This window comes from Oncorhynchus nerka, linkage group LG11 (genome assembly GCF_034236695.1).
Source record: "Oncorhynchus nerka isolate Pitt River linkage group LG11, Oner_Uvic_2.0, whole genome shotgun sequence".
In the NCBI taxonomy this organism is placed as follows: domain Eukaryota; kingdom Metazoa; phylum Chordata; class Actinopteri; order Salmoniformes; family Salmonidae; genus Oncorhynchus; species Oncorhynchus nerka.
In genome coordinates, this window is record NC_088406.1 from 44,839,090 (window position 1) to 44,865,768 (window position 26,679).

A 26,679-nucleotide genomic window follows, 5' to 3' on the forward strand; every position below is an offset into this window, starting at 1 on the left:
AGAAGCAGTCTACGTGGTTGCTAGGGTGTTAGAACCAGATACTGAATAAAGCGTCCCTGGAAGCTCCATCAGCGGATTCTGTTTTGATATGTTGTGGTTGTTTAGGTAGCAGACCCAGTGCAACTGTTATACTCATTTGTAAGGGAAAATGTCGATTATAATCGCACTTGATTGATCTTACCCTTACTGGGACAAGAGAAGAACTTGTAGTTAGAAAGGTAAATCGTATCATTTGTTTGTCTAAGTTTAAGTTTCTAGCTAGCTAATATGCTAACGATAGCTAACTACAGTAACAACTAGCTAACGTTTTCCTCTGAGATGACACCACCCTGCCTTGATCTGTCAGGGAATTTAACGTTAGCCAGCTATCTAGCTAGTTATTCTAATTTAAACGGCCAACTAGCTAATGTAGCTAATTAGCTCATTAGGTAGCTAAACTGACGTTAGCCAACTACATTAACGTACTAGCTAGCTAAAAAGCAAAGTTAAAACTACTATACTGTCGTTTTAACTCGCTAAGTTAGCTAATTCATGTTAACTCCCGCTACCCCGTTTAGTTTTATATTGAAAAGGTTTCCCCTTTTAACTGTGGTAAAGGGTTCTTCATTGTGACTAGATACACTTAGCCAGCTAGCTACCCAACTATTATAGCTAACGTTAACGTTACGTGGATAGAGTTTGCAAAACCCAATAATAGCATAGACCCACATAGGCACTGGTGTAAAGTACTTATATTTTGTTTTATATATATATATATATATATATATATTTAAAAAAAAATGTAAACCCTTATTTTACCAAGTAAGTTGCCTATTCCCCAGCAACGACCTGGGGAATAGTTACAGTAGAGAGGGGGTGTGATTAGGTGGCCAGACTGGGAATTTAGCCAGGACACCGGGGTTAACACCCCTACGCTTATGATAAGTGCCATGGGATCTTTAGTGACCACAGAGAGTCAGGACACCTGTTTAACGTCCCATCTGAAAAACGTCACCTTACACAGGGCAATGTCCCCAACCACTACCCTGGGGCATTTTTAGACCAGAGTGTGCCCCCTACTGGCCCTCCAACTACTTAAGTCGTTTTTTGGGTAATCTGTACTTTACTATTTATATTTTTGACAACCTTTACTTCACTACATTCCTAAAGAATGCTTAGCAGGACTGGAAAATGGCCAAATTCACGCACTTATCAACATCCCTGGTCACCCTCTGATCTGGCAGACTCATTAAACACAAATGCTTCATTTGTAAATGAGCTGCTACAGGCAGTTAGATTTGGGTATGCCATTTTAGGCGAAAATTTAAAGGGTCCGATCCTTAAGAGTATATTTAAAACCAAGTACCTTTATACTTTTACTCAAGTAGTATTTTACTGGGTGACTTTTACTTGAGTGATTTTCTATTAAGGTATCTTTACTTTTACTCAAGTATGACAATTGGGTGCTTTTTCCACCACTGCTCATAGGACTGTACACAAATAGAGGTCCCATATGGGATTTGGTTTGTAGTGATGCATGCGCTACTTGCAAATGCAATTCAACCTAGCTAAAATGTTCAAATAGCATCTACAACATGACTATTCCCCACTTTAGTAACCATGACAGCAGCTGCTGCTCTACAGATTGGAGACCAGCTGATCCTGGAAGAGGACTACGATGAGAACTATATCCCCTCCCAACAAGGTAGAGAGGAATGATACAGAAGGGGCAGTATGGCTCCCTTTCTAGTTAACAGATCAATAGACTGTACACCACATTGCTGAAACAGAACTACACAAGCATGGTGCAAATTATTGTAGTGGGCATCAAACACATAGGCACGTCTCAAAACCAAGCAATGCTCTGTTTTCCATAGACATGCTATGCTTCATGACACAGTCACTAACCTATTTTGGTTGTGTGAGGGGTCATGTAATGTTAACTGGATATTTTCCTCACTGCTTTCTTCCCCTCCCCTGTCAGAGATCCATGAGTATGCACGAGAGATTGGCATTGATCCCAATCAGGAGCCGGAGCTCCTATGGCTGGCCAGGGAGGGCATTGTTGCCCCACTGCCTCCCGAATGGAAACCCTGGTAAGCAGGCAGGCGTCTGCCACTATACCAGAAATGGAGTCTGAACCTGGTGGCGTCGGTCGGTAACATCCACTCAAGTGAATTTGAAACCGAACACAAATATTCTCACCTGTGTGGTGAATTTGTGTATGGATGGTCAACATATTTGTAGAGGGGGGATGCTTTTTGTGCTACCCCAATTAATTGCAGTAAAACAGTACATTTTATTTTTAACAATACTTTTTTGATGGTGATTCATTAAGCAAAAATAACACAGATTTGGTCATACTGACTAGTCACAATCTCACCTTTCTCTTGCATGGATCAGTTGTGTCTTGGTCGGGGTCTCGATTCACAGTCTTTTTACTGTGATCTGAGTTTGAAGACACCTGACATTGACTCCATCTCTGGCCCCTAGCAGTGTATCAACAGTGGTAGACTGCCCAGTATTCCCAGACACCATATACACCTACAATATACCTCTTTAGAGGAAAACCTCTTTCTTACTCTCTAGATCCTTCCTAGCTGGCCTAGTTCAGTAAGTGGTTTCTCAAATCCCACCTATTAGTCCCACTGTTATTTTAACGTTCACTGGTCTCTTCTCCCTTCTCTGGGTTCTGAGGTGCTGAAGTGACCCCCTCCTCTCCCTCCTCTCGCAGTCAGGACGTGTCGGGGGACGTGTACTACTTCAACTTCTCCTCGGGCCAGTCCACCTGGGACCACCCGTGTGACGAGCAATACCGCAGCCTGGTAAAACAGGAGCGCGAACGAGCCGGCACCCAGCCCCACGGGCCCCCCACCACCGCCGCTAAGAAGAAGGAGAAGAAGAAAAAAGACAAGAAGGAGCCAAAGAAGAAGGCAAAAGACCAAGAGCTCCTGAAGCCACCAGGAGTGAGTAGGCGTTGTTATGTTCTGAAATACACCAAGCGCATGAAGTGACTCACAGATGTCTCAGAACTCTGCAGTGCTGTTGTGTGTAGATGTATTGGTCTGGAAATAACTTCAACTCTAAATAATGTCAAAGAAGCACGGCTAGGTTGCAATTGTAAATGAGAACTTGTTCTCAACTTGCCTACCTGGTTAAATAAAGGTAAAATAAAATAAATAAATAAAATTCCACATAGTCACTGAGGCGTAGCAGAAAATACTGTATATTGTAGAGAGGAAACAAAGTACAAAGATGAGGCCTTTTAGAGTGGCTTGGCTGAACCAATATATTATTATATTATTGTCTTGGTCATCAACACGACAGTCACATACTCATGCTTGGTTGCTTCATGGCCCTAAGTTGCTAAGTGATACAGTTATACCGATATAGGGATTGTCGTAGTGATAATAGAGTTGTAAACAAGTAATTGTCCCAAGTCATTCTCCATTTGCTATGTGTATCCTTTCTTAACAGTCTGTAAACAAAGGGGAAAGTCCTGCATTGAAGCAGAGCCAGACAGAAACAGGGAAGGCCACTCTCGGATTACAGGGACCCTCTGCACCCACCCAGCCCCCTTTCTCCCCCCTGAACACCCTCTCTAATACAGCACCCCCCAGCTTGGCTCCACTATCCCACCTGTCCACCCTCCCTCCTCTCACCTGGGCTGTATCTCCTCTCTCCCCACTGGGTGGGTCTGTCCGCTGCAGTAAGGCCCTAGCGGATGCCCAAGAGATCCTGGGCCTTTCTCCTGGCTTCTCTAGAGCTTTCTCTGACCCAGTCCCAGAGACTCAGCCTCCACCTGCCTCCTCACACCCTCCCAACACCCCTGGGAGGGGGTTCGAACTGACTTGGGGGCTAGGCCCATATGATGAGGAATGGGACAGGGCAGTGGGGTTTGGCCTAGAGCCCACTGATGATACACAGAGCCAAGCTGATGCAGTTAGTCATGGTAGTATCGAGGGGGGAACAGAGGGCTTTGTCACTGAGGAGGTGGTGGAATGGAGGGAGGCAGCAGAAGCGGGCAGGGAGAGCAGTAATGATTTCAGTGACAAGGTGGTCTGTTTGGAAGTGGAGGTAGAGGAAGGAAAGGCTATTGAACCCCAATTGCCTTCATGTGGTCATTCTACACCTGGGGCAGTGATGACCGAAACATATGAGGGAATAGATAGCCAAGCCAAGCAGAAGGGAAAGTTCATCCCAGGTGTTCACTTACTTGATGCCAGGGACAGTGAGCAGGACCTCGTCACCTACCTGGCCCCTCTCTGTCTCTCCCCGGGGCCCATGTCCCCCTACCTCTCAGCCGAGAGACAGGGGATGAGAGAGAGCATGACTGATCCCGCAGGGCAGGGCAGTGCAGGGAGTCGGCAGGTAGGACCACAGATTAAAGACAGGCAATAGTAAAACAGGCTCAGAGCGTAAAGGACCTGTTGTAGTCATAGAAGGATTGGTAGAAGCAGGTGAATGATGGGAGCAGTATACCAAATTTGACTCCATGATCCTTGAATATCATGATAATTACTATGAACCTGACCCCTCTCTATACAACAGATTTGTTCACGTGTGTCTCTCTCTGTCTCTCTCAGCCGTTGAGTTTGGCCCTTGGACCTCTGCAGGCCCCATTGGGTAGCCTGGGGAGCCTTGCTCCTCTACGGGGTCTTGATGGCGCAGCCTTGAGGGGGTCCCTGGGCAGCTCTGGAGGGCTGGAGTCCCTGAAGAGTCCGCTTGGGGTAAGAGCTTTCACCTTGACGAAAAATCATGATAGTTATGTACTGTATTACCTTTATGCTTATAGTGTGCTGTTCAGAGTCCTTAACCTTTTACCTATCTCTTTCTCTCCTCCTTCACTTCCTCCCTCCCTCCCCCAAGGGTCCTCTCTCAAGCCTGGGGTCCAGCCTACTGGGAGGGCGACAGGAGGAGCGCGTGTCTTTCTCTCTGCCTGGGTTCGAGGATGATGAGGGTAACATCTCAGAGGATGAGCAGCCGGTACGTCTTTCAACTGGCAATGTGCATACCAGCCCTTTCAGGGCACTTTGAAGCAGAATGTTTTAGAGAACAAAAATGTTTCATTTGTGGAGTATACAGTGCCTTGCAAAAGTATTCATCCCCCTTGGCGTTTTTCCTATTTTGTTGCATTACAACCTGCGATTTAAACAGATTTTTATTTGGATTTCTTGTAATGGACATACACAAAATAGTCCAAATTGGTGAAGTGAAATGAAAAAATATTACTTGATAATTATTATTATTTTTAAATAAATAAATACGGAAAAGTGGTGCGTGCATATGTATTCACCCCCTTTGCTATGAAGCCCCTAAATAAGATCTGGTGCAACCAATTACCTTTAGAAGTCACATAATTAGTTAAATAAAGTCCACATGTGTGCAATCTAAGTGTCACATGATCTCAGTATATATACACATGTTCTGAAAGGCCCCACCAAGCAAGCGGCACCATGAAGACCAAGGAGCTCTCCAAACAGGTTAGGGACAAAGTTCTTGAGAAGTACAGATCAGGGTTGGGTTATACAAAAATATAAGAAACTCCCACGGTGCACCATTAAATCCATTATTCAAAAATGGAAAGAATATGGCAACACAACAAACCTGCTAAGAGAGGACTGCCCACCAAACTCACGGACCAGGCAAGGAGGGCATTAGTCAGAGAGGCAACAAAGAGACCAAAGATAACCCTGAAGGAGCTGCAAAGCTCCACAGCGGAGATTGGGGTATCTGTCCTGTCCATAGGACCACTTTAAGCCGTACACTCCACAGAGCTGGGCTTTACAGAAGACTGGCCAGAAATAAGCCATTGCTTATAGAAAAAATAAGCAAACAAGTTTGGTGTTCGCCAAAAGGCTTGTGGGAGACTCCCCAAACATATGGAAGAAGGTACTCTGGTCAGATGAGACTAAAATGTAGCATTTTGGCCATCAAGGAAAAATGTCTGGTGCAAACCCAACATCTCTCATCAACCCGAGAACACCATCCCCACAGTGAAGCATGGTGGTGTCAGCATCATGCTGTGTCGATGTTTTTCATCGTCAGGGATTGGGAAACTGGACAGAATTGAAGAAATGAAGGATGGCGCTAATTACAGGGAAATTCTTGAGGGAAACCTATTTCACTCTTCCAGAGATTTGAGACTGGGACGGAGGTTCCAGCAGGACATTGACCCTAAGGATACTGATAAAGCAACACTCGAGTGGTTTAAGGGGAAACATTTAAATGTCTTGGAATGGCCTAGTCAAAGCCCAGACCTCAGTCCAATTGAGAATCTGTGGTATGACTTAAAGATTGCAGGACACCAGCGGAACCCATCAAACTGGAGCAGTTTTGCCTTGAAGAATGGGTAAAATCCCAGTGACTACATGTGCCAAGCTTATAGAGACATACCCCAAGAGACTTGCAGCTGTAATTGCTGAAAAAAGTAGCTCTTCAAACTATTGACTTTGGGGGGGGTGAATAGTTATGCACGCTGAAGTTTTCTGTTTTCTTGTTTGTTTCCCAAGAAAAAATATTTTGTATCTTAAAAGTGGTAGGCATGTTGTATAAATCAAATGATACAAACCCCCCACAAAAAATACATTTTAATTCGAGGTTATAGGAAAAATGCCAAGGGGGGTGAATACTTTTGCAAGCCGCTGTAAGTTAGATGTATTACTGTGATGCTGTTTGCAGAGTCCTCTTGGCTCGGCCAGACTGTTACAGAACTTGCACCTGGACTTGGATGCGTTGGGAGGAGGGCTGCAGTATGAGGTACACCCCCTTCTTCACCATGCACAACAACACAGCGCAAGAACATCAAATAGGGGTCATTCCACACTTATACCAGAACACATACCATGCTCATAACATTACATAGCACACCTACCACTCACCTTCAACTGTGAACCATTTCCCTGAAAATGTCTATTTTACAGCATAAACCCCTTAGGACTTTTCACCTACTTTCAACTCCATCAGTGATACCAGTGCAGACAAGTCTGTGTCATTATTACATTAGAAAACCTCTCTGTGTGTGTTGTGTTTCTAACAGGACAGCGAGGCCAGTGGAGTGGCCCCACCAGAGGAGAGGACAGAAGCAGAGCTACGGGACCTGGCCCTGTCTGGAGAGCACAGCCCTGAGCCCCCCCCTCAACAGGTAACATCAACACTACTGATGTGGCTCAATCTATTATGTCTCTCGCTGTCTCTTTCTCTCTTTTCATCCCACTGTCAATCCTGCCGTGTATGTCCGTTGTAGGACATTCTAGTAGTTTAAACTACACACTTAGATATATTGAACCGTCTCAAACTCATGACTATGCTATCAGATCGCAAGATTGCAGACCTAGATAGAACTGCTCTTGTGTACTAGATTGATTGCCTTGAACCAAAACCAACGCTTGAGGGATGGAAAGTGTAAGCTATCATTGGGAAACGATGTAGGCCTGTTCATTCATTGAGACATAAAATCTTTGTCATTTATCAACTCTCATAAGTGTGTGTGTGTGTGTGACTCTAAACACGTGTTTCGGTTCTTGTCTCGATCTCTTCCTGGTTGTGTAGCTGCTGTGTCAGTGGGAGCTGTGCTATGGTCACGGCTGCCACTGTTTCTTTCTGTTGGTCCTCTTGTCCTCATACGGTCACTGTTATTGCTTTGCCGTCTGAGTCGTTCATTTGATCACCCCTCCCCTTTAGTCTTAGTTCTTTCTCTGTGTGTGTGTGTGTGTGTGTGTGTTTAACTGTGTACTTCCTCTGATTTTGTCACACTTCTCTGTGTTGTTTGTTGTTGTTGAGATGACGGTTCTCTTTCGATTACCTCTACCTATGGAATGCGTGAGTGGTTTGCATGCTGCTCAGGTCCCTGTGTCTTCTCCTTGTCACAATATTTTGTCCCCCTACTTTCTTTTTGTGTTTGTCTATGCACGCCTTCCCTCTCTTTCTCTCCGGGTGCCACCATCCTCCTCTTCCAACCAAGGACTCCCTTCGTGGACGCCACCTCCCCTCCTGTCCACCACGCGGAGGCAGCAGGGACTGCCCCCCTACCCCAGACCCCCAGCATGCTAAAACTAGAGACAGTGGAGAGGAGGAGGAGGAAGATTATGAGGGGTGGGGAGAGGATGGAGAGAGTGTGGTTGAGGAGGAAGGAGGTGAAGAGGAGAACCAGGGAGAAGAGGGACAAGCGAGTGAGAAGAAGAAAGGAGAGGAGGAGGAGGAGGGCAAGGACGTTGGAGCTGAGGTCACTGAGGAGGTAGAGTGTGTAGAAAAGTTGGAGGAGGCAGAGGAGCAAAGTGATGAGGTCATAAAGAGGTGTGTAAAAAGTGATGAAGGGGAGGAAGAGGGGACTGGTGACGTAGTTGAGAAAAGTGTGGAAAAAGTCAATACAAAGGAGGAAGAACAAGGAAGTGATGAAAAGATAGAGAGATATCTTGGAGAGCAAGAAGAGAGGGATGAGGTAGTAGAGCAATGTGTTAAAAATGAAGAACTTGATAAACAGGTAGAAAAAAGAAATGAGCTGGTTGAGAGCGGTGTTAAAAGTGAGGGAGAACAAAAAGCAGAAGAGAGTGATGAGGGAGTTGACAGATGCAATACAAGTGAGGAAGAAGGAGAGGAAAAAGAGGGGGAACAGGAGGAAGAGAGTGATGAGGTAGTAGAGAGATATTTGAAAGAGATGGAAGGAGGCGATGAAGAAGAAAGTGAGATAGTGGGGGAGAGAGATTTGAAAAGCAAGCATGTGGAAAGGAAGGAAGAGACTGTCAGAGACAGTGTAGAGGAGAAGAAAGAGGAGGACGATGAGGCAAAGGGAGATGAGGATAGTGATGAAGTGTTTGAGAGGTGGTTGAAAGAGGAGGAAGGCAAAGAGGAGGCTGAGGAGGGTGAGAGTGAGGTGGTAGAGAAATGTGTGAAAAGTGAAGAAGAGGTGGACGAGGAGGGTGAGAGTGAGGTGGTAGAGAGATGTGTGAAAAGTGAAGAAGAGGAGGGTGAGAGTGGGGTGGTAGAGAGATGTGTGGAAAGTGAAGAAGAGGTGGACGAGGAGGGTGAGAGTGAGGTGGTAGAGAGGTGTGTGAAAAGTGAAGAAGAGGAGGGTGAGAGTGGGGTGGTAGAGAGATGTGTGAAAAGTGAAGAAGAGGTGGACGAGGAGGGTGAGAGTGAGGTGGTAGAGAGGTGTGTGAAAAGTGAGGAAGAGGAGGGTGAGAGTGAGGTGGTAGAGAGGTGTGTGAAAAGTGAGGAAGAGGTGGAAGAAGAGGGTGAGAGTGAGGTGTTGGAGAGGTGTGTGAAAAGTGAAGAAGAGGGTAAAGAGGAGGGTGAGAGTGAGGTGTTGGAGAGGTGTGTGAAAAGTGAAGAAGAGGGTAAAGAGGAGGGTGAGAGTGAGGTGTTGGAGAGGTGTGAAAAAGTGAAGAAGAGGGTAAAGAGGAGGGTGAGAGTGAGGTGTTGGAGAGGTGTGTGAAAAGTGAAGAAGAGGTTAAAGAGGAGGGTGAGAGTGAGGTGTTGGAGAGGTGTGTGAAAAGTGAAGAGGGTAAAGAGGAGGGTGAGAGTGAGGTGTTGGAGAGGTGTGTGAAAAGTGAAGAAGAGGGTAAAGAGGAGGGTGAGAGTGAGGTGTTGGAGAGGTGTGTGAAAAGTGAGGAAGAGGTGGAAGAAGAGGGTGAGAGTGAGGTGTTGGAGAGGTGTGTGAAAAGTGAGGAAGAGGTGGAAGAAGAGGGTAAAGAAGAGCATGAGAGTGAGGTGTTGGAGAGGTGTGTGAAAAGCGAGGAAGTGGAGGAAAGTGACAAAGTCTTGGAGAGATGCTCGCCGAGTGAAAAACGAGCTAGTGAAGGAGTGGAGAGCAGTGAGGAGGAGGTGGAGGGGTGCATCAAAAGCCAACAAAAAGAAAAGGAAGGAGACAAACTTGAAGAAGACAGTGATGAGGTGGTGGAAGAAGTGCAAGCCTCACCGAAACCCAAAACATCCACAAGCTCAGACAAAGTAATCGAGAGATTTGAACCACAAACGGTCCAAGTTAGGTCACTGGGGCAGAAGAAGAAGATAGCGGACCTTAAACGAAGTGACAACATGGAGGTGTATGTGGGGAAGAAGAAGAATGTACCCAAACAAAGCCCTCTACCAGCAGAGGTAGGGGTTTGGTGTGCTTTGACCATGTCGTGGCCCCTGCCCTGTGTGCTCCCCCTCTGCATGCACCTCGCCCCTCTCTCAGTCAAAGGAGACACCAATCCACTCCCTGAGGGGCTGTGTGTGTCCCAAGTCCCAACCCTGGTGAATCCAGCCCCCCATGGTCTCCCTCGCACATCACATTGGTGTCTTTGGTCTTTACACGCATTTTTGCCCGTCCAGTAAACCTCCAGCCATTGGGCTTCTAACACTTCAGCCCCTGAGGACTGGATTGGAATATTCTGGTCCCCTTGTTGCCAGTTTTTCCTCCATCCCTCTTCCTCCAGAGCTGAGCACTGCAGCCCCACCCTGTCAGCCAGCCCCATAGGCAGTCCCATCCTCTTCTCCAGCCCCAAAGGCAGCCCTATCCTCTCAGACAAACCTCTTGGCAGACATATCATCTCAGACAAACCTCTAGGCAGCCCTATCCTCTCAGACAAACCTCTAGGCAGCCCTATCCTCTCAGCCATACCCAAGGCAGCCCCATCCTCTGTCAGCCTCCTAGCCAGCCCTATCGTCTCAAACAGCCCACTTTGTGGCTCCATCCTCTAAGTCTACCACCAAGGCACTCTAATCCTTTCATCTAGCCCCCAAGGCAGTCCAACCTTTTCTGGCAGCCCCACCCCCTCTGACATCCCCCAAGGCAGCCCTGTCCTCTCATTCTAAACTTGCAGTACTGTAGCCTTTGTTTCTCTGTCTCTACTACTTGCTTGACCAGCCATGTGTTTGCGTGGTATGGGTATTTTGTCTGACTCTTTGACGCTTGTCTTCCCAAGCTTTGCTCATCAAGCCATGGGATGGCTGCTCTGTGCTGTTGACTAGTGTATTGTCCCTTTGCTGCTGTACTTGCTTTGCCCTACTACGAGAGCCTTCATAGTTGCTGTGTGTCCTCCTGTGTGACTGGGTGTGTATTGCTGAGAATGGCAGCATACAGTGCCTTGCGAAAGTATTCAGCCCCCTTGAACTTTGCGACCTTTTGCCACATTTCAGGCTTCAAACATAAAGATATAAAACTGTATTTTTTTGTGAAGAATCAACAACAAGTGGGACACAATCATGAGGTGGAACGACATTTATTGGATATTTCAAACTTTTTTAACAAATCAAAAACTGAAAAATTGGGCGTGCAAAATTATTCAGCCCCTTTACTTTCAGTGCAGCAAACTCTCTCCAGAAGTTCAGTGAGGATCTCTGAATGATCCAATGTTGACCTAAATGACTAATGATGATAAATACAATCCACCTGTGTGTAATCAAGTCTCCGTATAAATGCACCTGCACTGTGATAGTCTCAGAGGTCCGTTAAAAGGGCAGAGAGCATCATGAAGAACAAGGAACACACCAGGCAGGTCCGATATACTGTTGTGAAGAAGTTTAAAGCCAGATTTGGATACAAAAAGATTTCCCAAGCTTTAAACATCCCAAGGAGCACTGTGCAAGCGATAATATTGAAATGGAAGGAGTATCAGACCACTGCAAATCTACCATGACCTGGCCGTCCCTCTAAACTTTCAGCTCATACAAGGAGAAGACTGATCAGAGATGCAGCCAAGAGGCCCATGATCACTCTGGATGAACTGCAGAGATCTACAGCTGAGGTGGGACACTCTGTCCATAGGACAACAATCAGTCTATTGCACAAATCTGGCCTTTATGGAAGAGTGGCAAGAAGAAAGCCATTTCTTAAAGATATCCATAAAAAGTGTTGTTTAAAGTTTGCCACAAGCCACCTGGGAGACACACTAAACATGTGGAAGAAGGTGCTCTGGTCAGATGAAACCAAAATTGAACTTTTTGGCAACAATGCAAAACGTTATGTTTGGCGTAAAAGCAACACAGCTCATCACCCTGAACACACCATCCCCACTGTCAAACATGGTGGTGGCAGCATCATGGTTTGGGCCTGCTTTTCTTCAGCAGGGACAGGGAAGATGGTTAAAATTGATGGGAAGATGGATGGAGCCAAATACAGGACCATTCTGGAAGAAAACCTGATGGAGTCTGCAAAAGACCTGAGACTGGGACGGAGATTTGTCTTCCAACAAGACAATGATCCAAAACATAAAGCAAAATCTACAATGGAATGGTTCAAAAATAAACATATCCAGGTGTTAGAATGGCCAAGTCAAAGTCCAGACCTGAATCCAATCGAGAATCTGTGGAAAGAACTGAAAACTGCTGTTCACAAATGCTCTCCATCCAACCTCACTGAGCTCGAGCTGTTTTGCAAGGAGGAATGGGAATAAATTTCAGTCTCTCGATCTGCAAAACTGATAGAGACATACCCCAAGCGACTTACAGCTGTAATCACAGCAAAAGGTGGCGCTACAAAGTATTAACTTAAGGGGGCTGAATAATTTTGCACGCCCAATTTTTCCGTTTTTGATTTGTTAAAAAAGTTAGAAATATCCAATAAATGTCGTTCCACTTCATGATTGTGTCCCACTTGTTGTTGATTCTTCACAAAAAAATACAGTTTTATATCTTTATGTTTGAAGCCTGAAATGTGGCAAAAGGTCGCAAAGTTCAAGGGGGCCGAATACTTTCGCAAGGCACTGTACATCCATGTCTGTCTGTCTGTCTGTCTGTCTGTCTGTCTGTCTGTCTGTCTGTCTGTCTGTCTGTCTGTCTCTGTCTGTCTGTCTGTCTGTCTGTCTGTCTGTCTGTCTGTCTGTCTGTCTGTCGAGGTGATACGGTGGCACTATGCTTCCTGTCGGTGACTGAGTGTGTGTTTACATCAGCAGTCCGAGGCCAGCGAGCACATGGAGGTGGCCTCCTCCTCCACCAAGGACCTCAGGGTACTTTCTATGGCTTGACAACATGCTTTGTAATGTAACATTTAAACAGATATTATCAAGGGGTGTGTTTAGTAAACACTAATAGTGTTCTGTTCCATTTTCCCTTTAGTCTGGTTTTGGCTCCAAGTTGTCAGAGAAAGTCCTGGACCTGAAGGATCTCTCCCCTGCTGTTAGTCTACTCTTGCAGGTACCACACTTTCTCCTCCTCTCCTCCTCTTCCTCTCTTTTCTTTTTCTCCCTCGCTCGCCCCTCTTCATCCTGGCTCTCCTCTTCACCTCCTTCCTCCTCAGCTACAGTCTCTCCTTCCTCACTGGGATGTTCTCAGTCACAGTGGTTCTCTGTAGAGTCTGTAGGCACAGTTTGTACCGTTGTTTTATTTTGAGAGTAACACTCACATCATGCCACGTGGAGTTAGATGTTAGCATTTGCTATTCATCTAAAAAAAAAAAATATTCCGCAGGATGAAGAGGGCAAAGTGAAAGTCAGTGCGGCAGAGGAGAAGGAACGGAGGAAGAGGGCAGAAGCTGCAGAGAGGTTGGCAGACAAGACTTTCTGATTCTGATAAATGCCCATACTTCAGTATAATGTCCTCTCTTTAATTTGAAACACACATTGTGATACAAGCCTATTGTCACTGTCACTGCTGCAGTAGTATGTCTCTCGTACAGATCTGCAGTCTAGAGCTGAGCCAAATCATTTATCTGACTTCCCTCCCTCGCTGTCTCTTTCTCTCTCTCTCTCCCTCCCTCCCTCCCTCCCTCCCTCCCTCCCTCCCTCCCTCCCTCCCCCTCCCTCCCTCCACTCTGCAGGCGTCTTCAAGCTGCAGGCAGAGAGGATCCAGAAATGGAGGACAGGCACCCCAGCCAGTCCAGTGAATCCCAACAGGACACAGGGTCTTCCCATTCTGAGCCGGAGCCCCGGCCGCGGGCTGAGGGGGTTAGCACCAGCGCCAGCCTAGGGGTGCCAGGGGTCCAGGGGGTCAAGCGGCCTGACACCTCCAGAGGCCGCTTAGTTAGGAGCCCTCACAACCACTACAAGGAGGAAGCCCCCAGGCAGGGGGCGGACAGCAGAAGGGCCCAGGAGGAGGAGAGGGACAAGGAGAGGAGGGAGACTGAGAGGGAGATAGAGGAGGAGAAGGAGCATGCGCTGCGTGAGAGGCTGGAGAAGGTGCGCCTACTTCAGGAGGAGCTGAGGCGGGAGGAGGAAGAGGAGGAACAGAGGCTGAAGGAGGAGAGCGAAGAGAGGGTCAGGTAGGCATCCAAGCAGCAGGCCCCAGAGTGGTCAACCTCCCTCAATCTCCACTAATGTCCACTTTTATAGTAGTATTTGTGAGCTGTGATGCTCCCTGTGATAGTGAGAGGATATGACTCAGTATTGATGCTTAGTGCTGTGTGACAGTGCTGCTTATCTCACCCGCTGCTATGTGTGTGTTCTGGTCCTGACCGGTCTTCCAGGAGCCTGAGGGAGAGGCTCCAGAGTAAGGGGAGGGAAGAGGAGAACAGGCTGAGTGTGGAGTCTGAAAGCAGGCTACTGGAGCTAAGGGAGATGGCCCGGCGGGAGAGAGATAACCAGCAACGCAACGTTAGGTGACTCATCTCATCTCTCTCTACAATTCATCCATCTGCTTAAGCACACACACACACACACACACACACACACACACACACACACACACACTTATTCGCATGACAGCTATCGCCCTGGAGTGCTCCAATGACCCTTAGATCACACGCCCAGCGACCATAGCCGTATGAATATGACACTACTTCACATAACTATTCTGTGCTAAGGCAATACATTCTTACTACACATACAGTAGGTATACCATACCGCTTGGCCACTGGAGAAAAACAAGACCCCAAAAATATTTGAGCTAGGAAATGATTGTGTGCGCGTGCTTGCTACGTTCGCGTGTGTTTGTTGTTTTTATCAGGGAGGAGGGCGAGGCGATGCTGAGGCAGCTGCGTGCCACCCTGGAGGCGGAGAGAGAGGCGGAGCGAGAGAGGATAGAGGCCCAGAGGAGGCGGGACCTACAGCAACTGAGGGAGGAGTCAGAGGAGGAGCTACATGCGGAGAAGCGGAGACTGCTTGGGGAGCGGGAGGAGCAACTCGACTCCCTCAAACAGGAGGTGGGGGAAGGGGAGGTGGGAGGGGGAGGTGGGAGAGTGGCGGTGGGGGTCGGAGAAGGGAGGGGTGGAGGTATAGGAGAGGGGCCTTCCAATACACACGCGTACTTGAAACAACTGAATGTGTACTGTCTGGACTCATGTGTTTGGGTTTTTGTGTGGGGAATGCGTGGAGGGAGTCTAGGATAGTGTGGTGTGTGTGTCACACTGATGATGGTTGAAGACAGTGTGTTGTTGTCTTAGGGGAGAAGCAGTGCCAGTGAGAGGCGGAGGGAGTTGAAGAGCCCTCGTAGCCCAGAGCAACATCTAGCAGAGTACCAAAAAGAGGTGATAGAGAACACACACACACTACTTCCCACCTTTGGTACACAAACTTTTAGCCCCTCATCTCACTGACGACATATTACCATAACAGTGTCAGTCTAAACCCTATAAAGTGTTGTGACATTATGTATCCCTCCCACTCACTGTCTTGGTCCAGTTGGGAGACGTGCTCCAGGAAGTGAGGGAGGAAGTGCAGCGTGACCACGGCAGGAAGCTGGAGCAGCTCAAAGACGACCACCGCAGAGAACTCAACTCAATCAGAGACAATTATCTGGACCAGGTGAGACACAGTTCAAGGGTCACAGCTTCTTGTAACAGGCCTGCTGCTAACGCATTATCTATTTGTGTCTGTGTGTGGGTCTGTTTGTGTGTGTGTCTGTGCGTCTGGATGTGTCTGCATGTGTGTGTGCGTTTGTCCTCCAGGAGGCTGTCCAAAGGGAGCAGTTGCTGTGTGCCCTGCAGGAGGAGAGAGATCGCCTGCTGGCCACCCACAGCGCCCAGCTGGAGAGACTCCGTACACAGCTAGACTCCCAGCTCTCCAAGAGCCGCCAGACGCACACACGCAAGGTGAGGACAGAGAGACACACACGTGCGGCACGAACACACACACACACACACACACACACACACACACACACACACACACACATACACACCATGTATCATCTCCAAACACCTATGTCATCCCTTAGGAGGCAGGGATTCAGGAGCTGGGGGACAAGCTGGAGCTGAGAGCCAGAGAACTGAAGACCCAGGAGGCAATACTGAAGACCCAGGTAGTCTGGAAGACGTAGGGATGGCCTAGGCTATGGAATGGAATGAACTGTATGTGTGTGGTTGGGCGCTGTTGATTAAAGGAGATGCACCTTTCAGGCAGCGAATTTGAAGAAGAGGCGGCAGCAGCTTGGGGATGAAGAGGATGAGATAGACAGAGGAATAGAGGTGAGGATTCATCACCATCGTCACCACCTCTGTCTTCGTCATGCTGTAGATTTTAAGCCTGTGATGTTTTCAGGCTCTGCCTGGAGTCATGCAGGAGAGAGATGGACTGAGAGAGGATCTGGAGCGGGTGGAAGGACAGAGGGACAGGGCGAGGCAGGAGGCGGAGAGAGCGAGGGAGGAGAGGACCAAAGTGAGAGACGAGTTGGAGACAATTAGGGAGGAGAGGGACAAAGCGAAGGAGGAGAGCAGGAGGATGAAGGAGGAGCGGGACCGGCTAGAGAGCAAGGTGGAGCTGCTGCAGGAGCGCTGTGATCGGCTGTGCCGCAGAGTCAGGTACACACACACACACACACACCTGGCCTGTTAGTTCGGGTCAACCTCCGTTCACTCCTGTTTTATTGTCAACTTGCAACTGACAGTAGCATGTCTTTCAGACTTAGTGGGAGACTTCATGTCTAGCTTGCCAGACTACTGAGCTATTTGTCAAGCGGTTGATCTAGTCATCAAATCAAATTGCATTAGTCACATGCGCCGAATACAACAGGTGTAGACCTTTCAGTGAAATGCTTACTTACAAGCCCTTAACCAACAATGCAGTTAAAAAATATGAATAAAAATAAGAAATAAAAGGAACAAGTAATTAAAGAGCAGCAGTAAAATAACAATAGAGAGACTCTGTACCGGTACCCCCTGTATATAGTCAATGTGCGGGCGCACCAGTTAGTCGAGGTAATTGAGGTAATATGCACATGTAGGTAGAGTTATTAAAGTGGCTATGCATAGATAATAACAGAGTAGCAGCGGTGTAAAAGAGGGGGTGGGGGGGTGCAATGCAAATAGTCTGAGTAGCCACAGGAGTCTTATGGCTTGGGGGTAGAAGCTGTTTAGAAGCCTCTCGGACTTAGACTTGGCGCTCCGGTACCGCTTGCCGTGCGGTTGCAGAGAGAATAGTCTATGACTAGGGTGGCTGGAGTCTTTGACATTTTTTAGGGCCTTCCTCTGACACCGCCTGGTATAGAGGTCCTGGATGGCAGGAAGCTTGGCCCCAGTGCTGTACTGGTCTGTACACACTACCCTCTGGCTTTCGGTCGGAGGCCGAGCAGTTGCCATACCAGGCAGTGATGCAACTCGTCAGGATGCTCTCGATGGTGCAGCTGTAAACCTTTTGAGGATCTGAGGACCCATGCCAAATATTTTCAGTCTACTGAGGGGGAATAAGTTTTGTAGTGCCCTCTTCACAAGTGTCTTGGTGTGCTTGGACCATGTTAGTTTGTTGGTGATGTGGACACCAAGGAACTTGAAGCTCTCAACCTGCTCCACGACAGCCCCGTCGATGAGAATGGGGGCGTGCTCGGTCCTCCTTTTTCTGTAATCCACAATCATCTCCTTTGTCTTGATCATGTTGAGGGAGAGGTTGTTGTCCTTGCACCACATGGCCAGGTCTCTGACCTCCTCCCTATAGGCTGTCTCGTCATTGTCTGTGATCAGGCCTACCACTGTTGTGTCATTGGCAAACTTAATGATGGTGTTGGTGTCGTGCCTGGCCGTGCAGTCATGAGTGAACAGGGAGTACAGGAGGGGACTGAGCACACACCCCTGAGGGGCCAATGTGTTGAGGATCAGTGTGGTGGGTGTTGTTACCTACCCTTACCACCTGGGGGCGGCCCGTCAGGAAATCCAGGATCCAGTTGCAGAGGGAGGTGTTTAGTCCCAGGAAGTCGTCGGCCGATTTCAAGTTTTCATAGCAATCGGTAATCGGCATTTTTGGACGCTGATTACCGATTACATTGCATTCCATGAGGAAACTGCGTGGCAGGCTGACCACCTGTTACGCGAGTGCAGCAAGGAGTCACGGTCAGTTGCTAGCTAGCATTAAACTTATCTTATAAAAAAACAATCAATCTTCACATAATCACTAGTTAACTACACATGGTTGATGATATTACTAAGTTAACTAGCTTGTCCTGTGTTGCATATAATCAATTAATCAAATAATTCATCATCAAATAACAGCCTACTTCGCCAAATCGGTGATGATTTAACAAAAGCACAATCGTTGTACGAATGTACAGTTGAAGTCGGAAGTTTACATACACCTTAGCCAAATACATTTAAACTCAGTTTAAATTCTGACATTTAATCCTAGTAAAAATTCCCTACCTTGGGTCAGTTAGGATCACCACTTTATTTTAAGAATGTGAAATGTCAGAATAATAGTTGAGAGAATTATTTATTTCATCACATTCCCGTTGGGTCAGAAGTTTACATACACTCAATTAGTATTTGGTAGCATTGCCTTTAAATTGTTTAACTTGGGTCAAATGTTTTGGGTAACCTTCGACAAGCTTCCCACAATAAGTTGGGTGAATGTTGGCCCATTCCTCCTGACAGAGCTGGTGTAACTGAGTCAGGTTTGTAGGCCTCCTTGCTCGCACACGCTTGTTTTAGTTCTGCCCACAACATTTCTATAGAATTGAGGTTAGGGCTTTGTGATGGCGACTCCAATATCTTGACTTTGTTGTCCTTAAGCCATTTTGCCACAACTTTGAAAGTATGCTTGGGGTCACTGTCCATTTGGAAGACCCATTTGCGACCAAGCTTTAACTTCCTGACTGATGTCTTGAGATGTTGCTTCAATATATCCACATAATTTTCCTTCCTCATAAGGCCATCTATTTTGTGAAGTGCACCAGTCCCTCTTGCAACAAAGCCCCCCCACAACATGATGCTGCCACCCCCGTGCTTCACGGTTGAGATGGTGTTCCCTCGGCTTGCAAGCCTCCCCTTTTTCCTCCAAACATAATGATGGTCATTATGGCCAAACAGTTCTATTTTTGTTTCATCAGACCAGAGGACATTTCTCCAAAAAGTACAATCTTTGTCCCCATTTGCAGTTGCAAAACATAGTCTGGCTTTTTTATGGCGGTTTTGGAGCAGTGGCTTCTTCCTTGCTGAGCGGCCTTTCAGGTTATGTCGATATAGGACTTGTTTTACTGTGGATATAGATACTTTTGTACCTGTTTCCTCCAGCATCTTCACAATGTCCTTTGCTGTTGTTTTGGGATTGATTTTCACTTTTCGCACCAAAGTACGTTCATCTCTAGGAGACAGAACACATCTCCTTCCTGAGCTGTATGGCGGCTGCGTGGTCCCATGGTGTTTATACTTGTGTACTATTGTTTGTACAGATGAATGTGGTACCTTCAGGTGTTCGGAAATTGCTTCCAAGGATGAACCAGACTTGTGGAGGTCTATCGTTTTTTTCTGAATTCTTGGCTGTTTTCTTTCGATTTTCCCATTATTTCAAGCAAAGAGACACTGAGTTTGAATGTAGGCCTTGAAATACATCTACAGGTACACCTCCAATTGACTCAAATGATGTCAATTAGCCTATTAAAAGCTTCTAAAGCCATGTCATCGTTTTCTAGAATTTTCCAAGCTGTTTAAAGGCACAGTCAAGTTCGTGCATGTAAACTTCTGACCTACTGGAATTGTGATACAGGAAATATTAAGTGAAATAATTTTAAGTGTATAACTACAACCTAAAACTTCTTAACTGGGAATATTGAAGAACTGGGAATATTGAACCACCAACTTTCATATGTTCTGAGGAAGGAACTTAAACATTAGCTTTTTTACATGACACATATTGCACTTTTACTTTCTTCTCCAACACTGTGTTTTTGCATTATTTAAACCACAATTGAGCATGTTTCATTATTTATTTGAGACTAAATAGATTTTATTTATGGATTATATTAAGTTAAAATAAAAGTGTTCATTCAGTATTGTTGTAATTCTCATTATTACAAATGTATATATATATAAATAAATCTGCCGATTTAATCGGTATCAGCTTTTTTTGGTCCTCTAATAATCTGTATCGGCGTTGAAAAATCATAATCGGTCGACCTCTAGTCCCAGGGTCCTTAGCTTATTGATGAGCTTTGAGGTCACTATGGTGTTGAACGCTGAGCTGTAGTCAATGAACAGCATTCTCACATAGGTGTTCCTTTTGTCCAGGTGGGAAAGGGCAGTGTGGAGTGCAATAGAGATTGCATAATCTGTGGATCTGTTAGGGCGGTATGCAAATTGGAGTGGGTCTAGGGTTTCTGGGACAATGGTGTTGATGTGAGCCATGACCATCCTTTTCGAAGCACTTCATGGCTACAGATGTGTTTGCTATGAGTCGGTAGTCATTTAGGCAGGTCACCTTAGTCATACTGAAGGTTCAATGTTATTCCAATGTCAGTACTATTTCAGTTACTAACATGTGATTTTATTGCAGTGATTTGGAGCAGAGTGAGATCAAGAGGCCTACTACTAGACTGGACAGAACAGAGGAGGAGGAGGCGAGGAAGGAGGAGAAGGATAGCGAGGCACCGCCCTCTACTGCTGGACGGGAGAAAGTGCTGCATGTGGAAGATCTGAAAGAACCTCCTGTCTTGGATGAGTATGTGTGTGTGTGTGTGTGTGTGTGTGTGTGTGTGTGTGTGTGTGTGTGTGAGAGCATACATGTTGCACCCTTCAATCCTGACTAACTTCTATGTGTGTGTGTGTGCTTCTCTCTCTCTTCCCTCTCCCAGCTTGCGTCAGTATATCTCCTCTGAGGGGCTGTCCCTGCAGAAAGCCCGGCGCTTCCTGGAGAAGGAGAGTGGTCGTCTGAGTGAGAGACAGGCAGCACTGCAGGCAGCTCAGGCCCAGTCCAGCTCCTCTCAGTACCCCAACACCACCAGCCACGCCCAGGCCACACAGGAGATGTACAGGAACCTGCAGCAGGTGCGTGTAAGTGTGACTCCCTTCCTTATCCCATATAGACTCCTACACCCGGCCCTAGTGCCCTTGTGTCGAACATTCATGAAGTGAGAGAGTATGCATGACCTCCGTGTGTAACTGTCCCTGGATCATTTTTCTCTCTCTCTTTCCCCCACTCTCTGTCTCTCTCTTTCGTTTCCTCTTCTCTTCCTCAGGAGGCCAGTGACGTGGAGGAGTTGAGGGTGACTGTGAAGAGGGGGAACTCGCTGCTACGCAGGAAGGAGGAGAAACTGCAACAGCTAGAGAGCTCCGTAGCTGAAGAGGTGCCTTAGTAGTACACCATAACACATTTATATACCACATATCCTGCCCCCTGTACACCACCTGTACTACATACCATGCCCATAACGTTAGGCATACTGGAATAGCTAATAAACACACTGTACACTGAATGGACAAAACATTAAGAACACCTGCTCTTTCCATGACACAGACTGACCAAGTGAATCCAGGTTAAAGCTGTGATCCCTTATTGATGTCACTTGTTAAATCCTCTTCAATCTGTGTAGATGAAGGGGAGGAGACAGGTAAAGAAGGATTTTTAAGCCATTAGACAATTGAGACATGGATTGTGTATGTGTGTCATTCACGGGGTTGCTGGGCAAGGCAAAATATTTAGGTGCCTTTGAACAGGGTGTGGTAGGAAGGGCCGGGCGCACCGGTTTGAGTGTGCCAAGAACTGCAACGCTGCTGGATTTTTCACGCTCAACAATTTCCTGTGTGTATCAAGAATGGTCCACCACCCAAAGGACATCCCGCCAACATGACAGAACTGTGCGACGCACTGGAGTCAACATGGGCCAACATCCCTGGGAAACGTTTTCAGCACCTTGTAGAGTCCATGACCTGACGAATTGAGGCTATTCTGAGGGCAAAAGGTGGTGCAACTCAATATTAGGAAGGTGTTCCTAATGTTTTGCGAAGCTCACTGTATGTACGCGTTTACATTTTTACGTAACATTTTGGTCATTTAGCAGACACTCCTATCCAGAGAAACTTAATTTACGGTAGTTAGGTAAGACAATCGCATACCACAGTCATTGTAAGTTAAACTTTCAGCGAAGTCAATGATGGTAAGAGAAAACGTGTGTTAGAGTTAATGGCAAGTACAAAAGTATGGAGTTTGTTTTTTCTCTTGCTTTATCTTGCCCAGGTCTCCCCTCATCACTACTATGATGACCAGGACAGACTGGTGACTGATAGGAAGGTGGCCTTTGATGTGACTGAATCGGATATGAGCAGCGTCAGCAATGGCCTTGATGGTCCTGGTGAGAGAGACAGACATACTGGAGTATACTGGAGTATCCTCCTCTGCCAAATTATTATCATACTCTCTCTCCCTCTTTATTATTCATCCTTTCCCTCCCCCCTTTCACCCACTCCTTCCTCTCTTTCAAAGCTCATCCCTGGTTCTTCATGTGTTCTGACATTGCCTCCCTTTCTCTCTTGCGCTCTCTCTCTCTTTGTCTTTCCCTCTCTATCTCTCCTCTCCAGGTGAGGAGCCCACAGTGCCGGCTAAGGTGCAGCACTTAGCTGAGTCGCTCCAGCACATCTCTGGCCAGCTCAGCACAGTCCTGGGGGCCCTGGGCTCCCTGACCCAACGCCAGACCCCTTACCAGCCTCTCCCCTACCCCTGCCCCTCTCCCAGCCCCGAACCCCCACCTCAATGCCTCTTTCACAGCTCTCCATGCCTCTGTCTGGGCCCTCCTGGGCGTGGGCCCCTCACAGCACCTCCATCCAGCCACGGGGTTCTGAGGACCTGCTCAACAGCCGCTGGGCCAAGCTCTTCCCTGGTACATCTCAGCCAAAGAGATTCAATATCATATATGTTATATTAAATACGCGTTCTATTTAGTTCTGTGGACTGAAGAACTCTGTTCTGTGTAGTTTCAGGTAGGGTGAGGAGTTAGTTTATTGGTTTAACAAGACATCACTTCTCTTTGTCCCTTCTTCCATAGGGGCTCCTATTGAGTCCATAGCCACCAGTTCCTTGAGGACGCATACGCTTTATTCAGGGTACAGTCCTGCAAGGTAAATAGGGAAATGATTTGTTATAACCGTCACTCATCCCTTTCACAGTAGTCTGTCTTGTTGAAGGAAGGTACTAAAGACATGTGTGTTTGTGTTAGCGAGCAGGCTCGTAGTCTGTCCTCCATGCAGCCTAAGTCGGTGGAGATGGATGGCCAGAGGCTACAGGGTCTGATCGACGGCAACAAGAGATGGCTGGAGACACGCAGGAAAGACCCCAGTGTGTATCCTTGTGTAAAAATGCTCACACATTACCACATTGCACAACTTTATAATGGAGCTTGGTTCAGTCTTGTAAATGTCCTTAACAGGTTTTCATCAGACCTCTGTTCACACGTTATCGGACCCCCCCAACTATGAGTGGACTGGTCCAGCTGAGCCTGGATGACAACAACCAGATTAAAGTGTACCATTACTAAAGGGGGTGGGTGGAGTTACATACGGAGCAAGGATCAACACAAGCAGATAAAGATGTACTGTTACTGAAAAAGGGCTAAGGACAGGGGTGGGTTTTTTAAATTAACTTGGAGTAATGCAGGGATCCCTCTAGCTCTGGTCCAGGGCGTTACTAGAGGAACCCCGTCGACTATGTGTGGACCAAAGGAACGCCCTGGACCAGAGCTAGGATTCCTCTACAACCAGGTTTATATATCAGATTACTGTAAGAAACATTTTTAAGACGTCTGTCCTCTGGTGAACTCCGCTTTAGGTGTGATTGTGTTTCAGTGGACTCATTTTATTCCATTGGCATGCAAGGGTGAATAGCTTGGGATTATGGAGATAATAGCCCCGTAGTCAACAAACCAGTTTGTTTCCCAATTTTTTGGCCTCTAGCTATTTAAATGTTTCAAAAGCAGATTGCATAGTTGTTACACATACAATAGGTGCTTCACTTTATTAGGAGAGACATCTCGAGGTTGGAGTGAGATACTGTTGATAGCTGACATAAGATCATTGTCATGGTATCAGGTTGTACAAGAGACGCATCACTCATTCCACTGTGTGAGAAGTTCAAGCCATACCATAATAACCACAAGGGCAAGACAATGACTTGTGAGGGATTCGCAGTCTTTATGAAATTCTGGTAAGAGGGACTCTTCCAGTGTTTTACTGTGCATAGACGTGTGACATTTTTACCATATTTTTTTACAAGAAACATTTTAATAAATGTAAAGTGGTGTATATTCATAATGCCAAACTTTCATTCTTTTTCATGTTTCAGTATTTAATTTGTCTACATTAAAAAGTGATCACCAGCGTTGTATTCATTGGGACACCCAACAGAAAGTGTTGCAACTTAAATGAGAATTTCTTGGACAAGTTCAGGTAGTCTCCATGATTGTCAGTAACTTCCGTTTCAGTGCCTAATGAACACAACCCAGGTCCTTAAGTCTGGATTTCCTCATCCTGCTTGTCAGTTACTTAAAATGCAAAACCTAGAGACAGATTGTACTAATGCGAAGGCTACACCTTTATCATCGTGGACACAAACTTTATTCAGTAGTCACATAGTCCCAAGTTCTTATCCTACAGTGCAAAATCTATTTTTCTCACCAGCTAAGGACGTAGTTAGTTTATTTTTTAAACTTTACCTTTATTTAACTAGGCAAGTCAGTTAAGAACAAATTCTTATTTTCAATGACGGCCTAGGAACAGTGGGTTAACTGCCTGTTCAGGGGCAGAACGACAGATTTGTACCTTGTCAGCTTGGGGGTTTGAACTTGTAACCTTCTGGTTACTAGTCCAACGCTCTAACCACTAGGCTACCCTGCCGCCCCGGACGTAGTTAGTAATTAAAATACAATCGTTGATCTCTTTCTGGGACAGATCCATCCAGTATCAGACAGCCATAGAAATACAAACCACGCGCATGATCAGAACATTAAAGGCCACAGACAGACTGGACATGGAGTGTTCTCACTCCCCCCACACACACTTATGCTCAATCATGTATACACAGGCGCACACACACTATACACGTTTAAATGCATTGATGGAGTTGCAGGTGCAATATAAATTAAATTAAATTCAAACGGTTATCAGCAATAAGAAAACACAACGACCACAGTAGTATTGGATGGCAGTAGGGAGAAATGTCAGCATGTCCTGGTGAACCAGACTCATTGATTGGCACGCCAAGTGTCCATACAGATTCCAACTCCGGGGAGGGCGCACCGTCCTTCCCCAGCTCTTTGATTGGCTGAGAGATGCCCAGCCCGCCTACAGTCAGGGAGACATGCCATTGGGTGTCTCAGTTGCCAATGTGTCACTACTGGCCAGCAATAAATGTTAAGGCAGAGCCAGAGAGTAGCTTTCTCAGAAGACGAAAATCTTGTCTCTCTGGACATCGTCCAAGTCATCGTCCATGGTGAGGAGAACCTGGCAGAGAAAGCAGAGGAGTCAGTCACTATATAAGATGTTACTATCTGGGTATGTATGGGTCAGGAATGGGGTCTTCATCAAAGCTCAGCCACTTATGATCTATTGCTGAATGACGTGTGCAGTAACCATGTCCACGGTGTGAAATCTGTGTATTCCCCTCCAATTTATAGTACTATGAAATGAGTCCCACATGGCCCTCCCCAGAGATGTGCACACACATACACACTCACCAGGAAGGAACCAAACATGGCAATGGAGGACAGGAAGTGCCAGATGTCGTGGTCGTCGAAGAAGGAGAGCACGATGCAATCACGGTTGTGTTCCCGGGACTCGGCAGGGGTTTTCTACGGAAGGGGGAGAGGGGACAAAGCAGTCAGCGCCAAAGTGACATGAGAATGTTGGGGTTATGTGACCATAGCATGTGGTGTGTGAGCATGTGATGTTTTCAATGTGGTACTACAGATACCATGAATCCCATTGGGGCAGGAGTTGCCAAACTTCTCGTCAGAGACCCCTAGAACTTTCACTATTTTATTGTAGACCTGAACTAGCATACCTGAATCAACTTACCTACACAGACAAGGGCTTGATGGACTAGTTGAATCAGGTGTGTTAGCTCTGGAACAGTTTGAATACATGGAACGGCTGGGGGGTCCCCCGAGGAGGTCTGAAAACACCCTGTCATGGGGGTGTGTAAGGCTGACGTGTGGTGGAAGCCACTGATCTGTAAGGTCATTGTGTGTGTGTTATGCTGACCTGCCAAGTACTGAGGCCCTGGAAGAAGAAGAAGAGAGCGAAGCCCCACACCACGGCCGTGAAGAGGATACACACCATGGCCATGCACTGGATCCTCTCACCACTGCGGAGCTACACACACACACAACATGTTCTACGTCGTTTCATGTGTCAGATGTGCACTTTCTATATCCAAAACTGTTAGAATATGGCAACAATCAAACAAAGCACATTTGGTAGAATGTTTGAATTTAGAATGTCTGTTGCTAAGAGTTAAAGTCATTCATGATTTCAAATCCTTTCATTCCCATGGTGATTCTAAATCATACAATTGAATAGAGCAACTATAGTGGAATGTTGTGAATTTAGAATGTTTGGTTGTTAGATGCCAATGTTGATTTGGAACTCAGTTTTGGTGG

At 46.6% G+C, this 26,679-nt stretch overlaps 2 protein-coding genes across 5 annotated transcripts in view; one reads left to right on the forward strand and one right to left on the reverse strand.

Annotated features, from left to right (window-relative positions):
- The first annotated feature begins 29 nt into the window (after positions 1 to 29).
- LOC115136969 (centrosomal protein of 164 kDa-like) lies at positions 30 to 24,399 on the forward strand. Its single transcript, XM_065024582.1, is given in 31 exon segments — positions 30 to 218; positions 1,595 to 1,684; positions 1,964 to 2,075; positions 2,714 to 2,945; positions 4,566 to 4,709; positions 4,849 to 4,965; positions 6,661 to 6,738; positions 7,019 to 7,123; positions 7,943 to 9,314; positions 9,365 to 10,074; positions 12,852 to 12,908; positions 13,018 to 13,095; positions 13,369 to 13,442; positions 13,718 to 14,158; positions 14,363 to 14,494; positions 14,842 to 15,037; positions 15,278 to 15,361; positions 15,516 to 15,638; positions 15,782 to 15,925; positions 16,051 to 16,134; positions 16,232 to 16,300; positions 16,374 to 16,633; positions 20,589 to 20,753; positions 20,887 to 21,085; positions 21,271 to 21,378; positions 22,269 to 22,383; positions 22,610 to 22,735; positions 22,738 to 22,908; positions 23,074 to 23,146; positions 23,245 to 23,367; positions 23,466 to 24,399. Coding segments are annotated over 30 exon segments (5,874 nt in total). The 5' UTR covers positions 30 to 218; positions 1,595 to 1,599; the 3' UTR covers positions 23,563 to 24,399.
- Positions 24,400 to 25,358: 959 nt separating this feature from the next.
- The window catches only part of LOC115136971 (SID1 transmembrane family member 2-like), a 28,610-nt gene continuing 27,289 nt past the window's right edge, over positions 25,359 to 26,679 (reverse strand). For all 4 annotated transcript variants that reach the window (XM_065024579.1, XM_065024580.1, XM_065024581.1 and 1 more), the window contains 3 exons: positions 26,282 to 26,392; positions 25,756 to 25,869; positions 25,359 to 25,522 (listed from right to left, as the gene is read on the reverse strand). In XM_065024579.1, the coding sequence (XP_064880651.1) occupies positions 25,460 to 25,522; positions 25,756 to 25,869; positions 26,282 to 26,392 (288 nt within the window). In that variant the 3' untranslated portion in view covers positions 25,359 to 25,459. The remainder of the gene's footprint in view (positions 25,523 to 25,755; positions 25,870 to 26,281; positions 26,393 to 26,679) is intronic.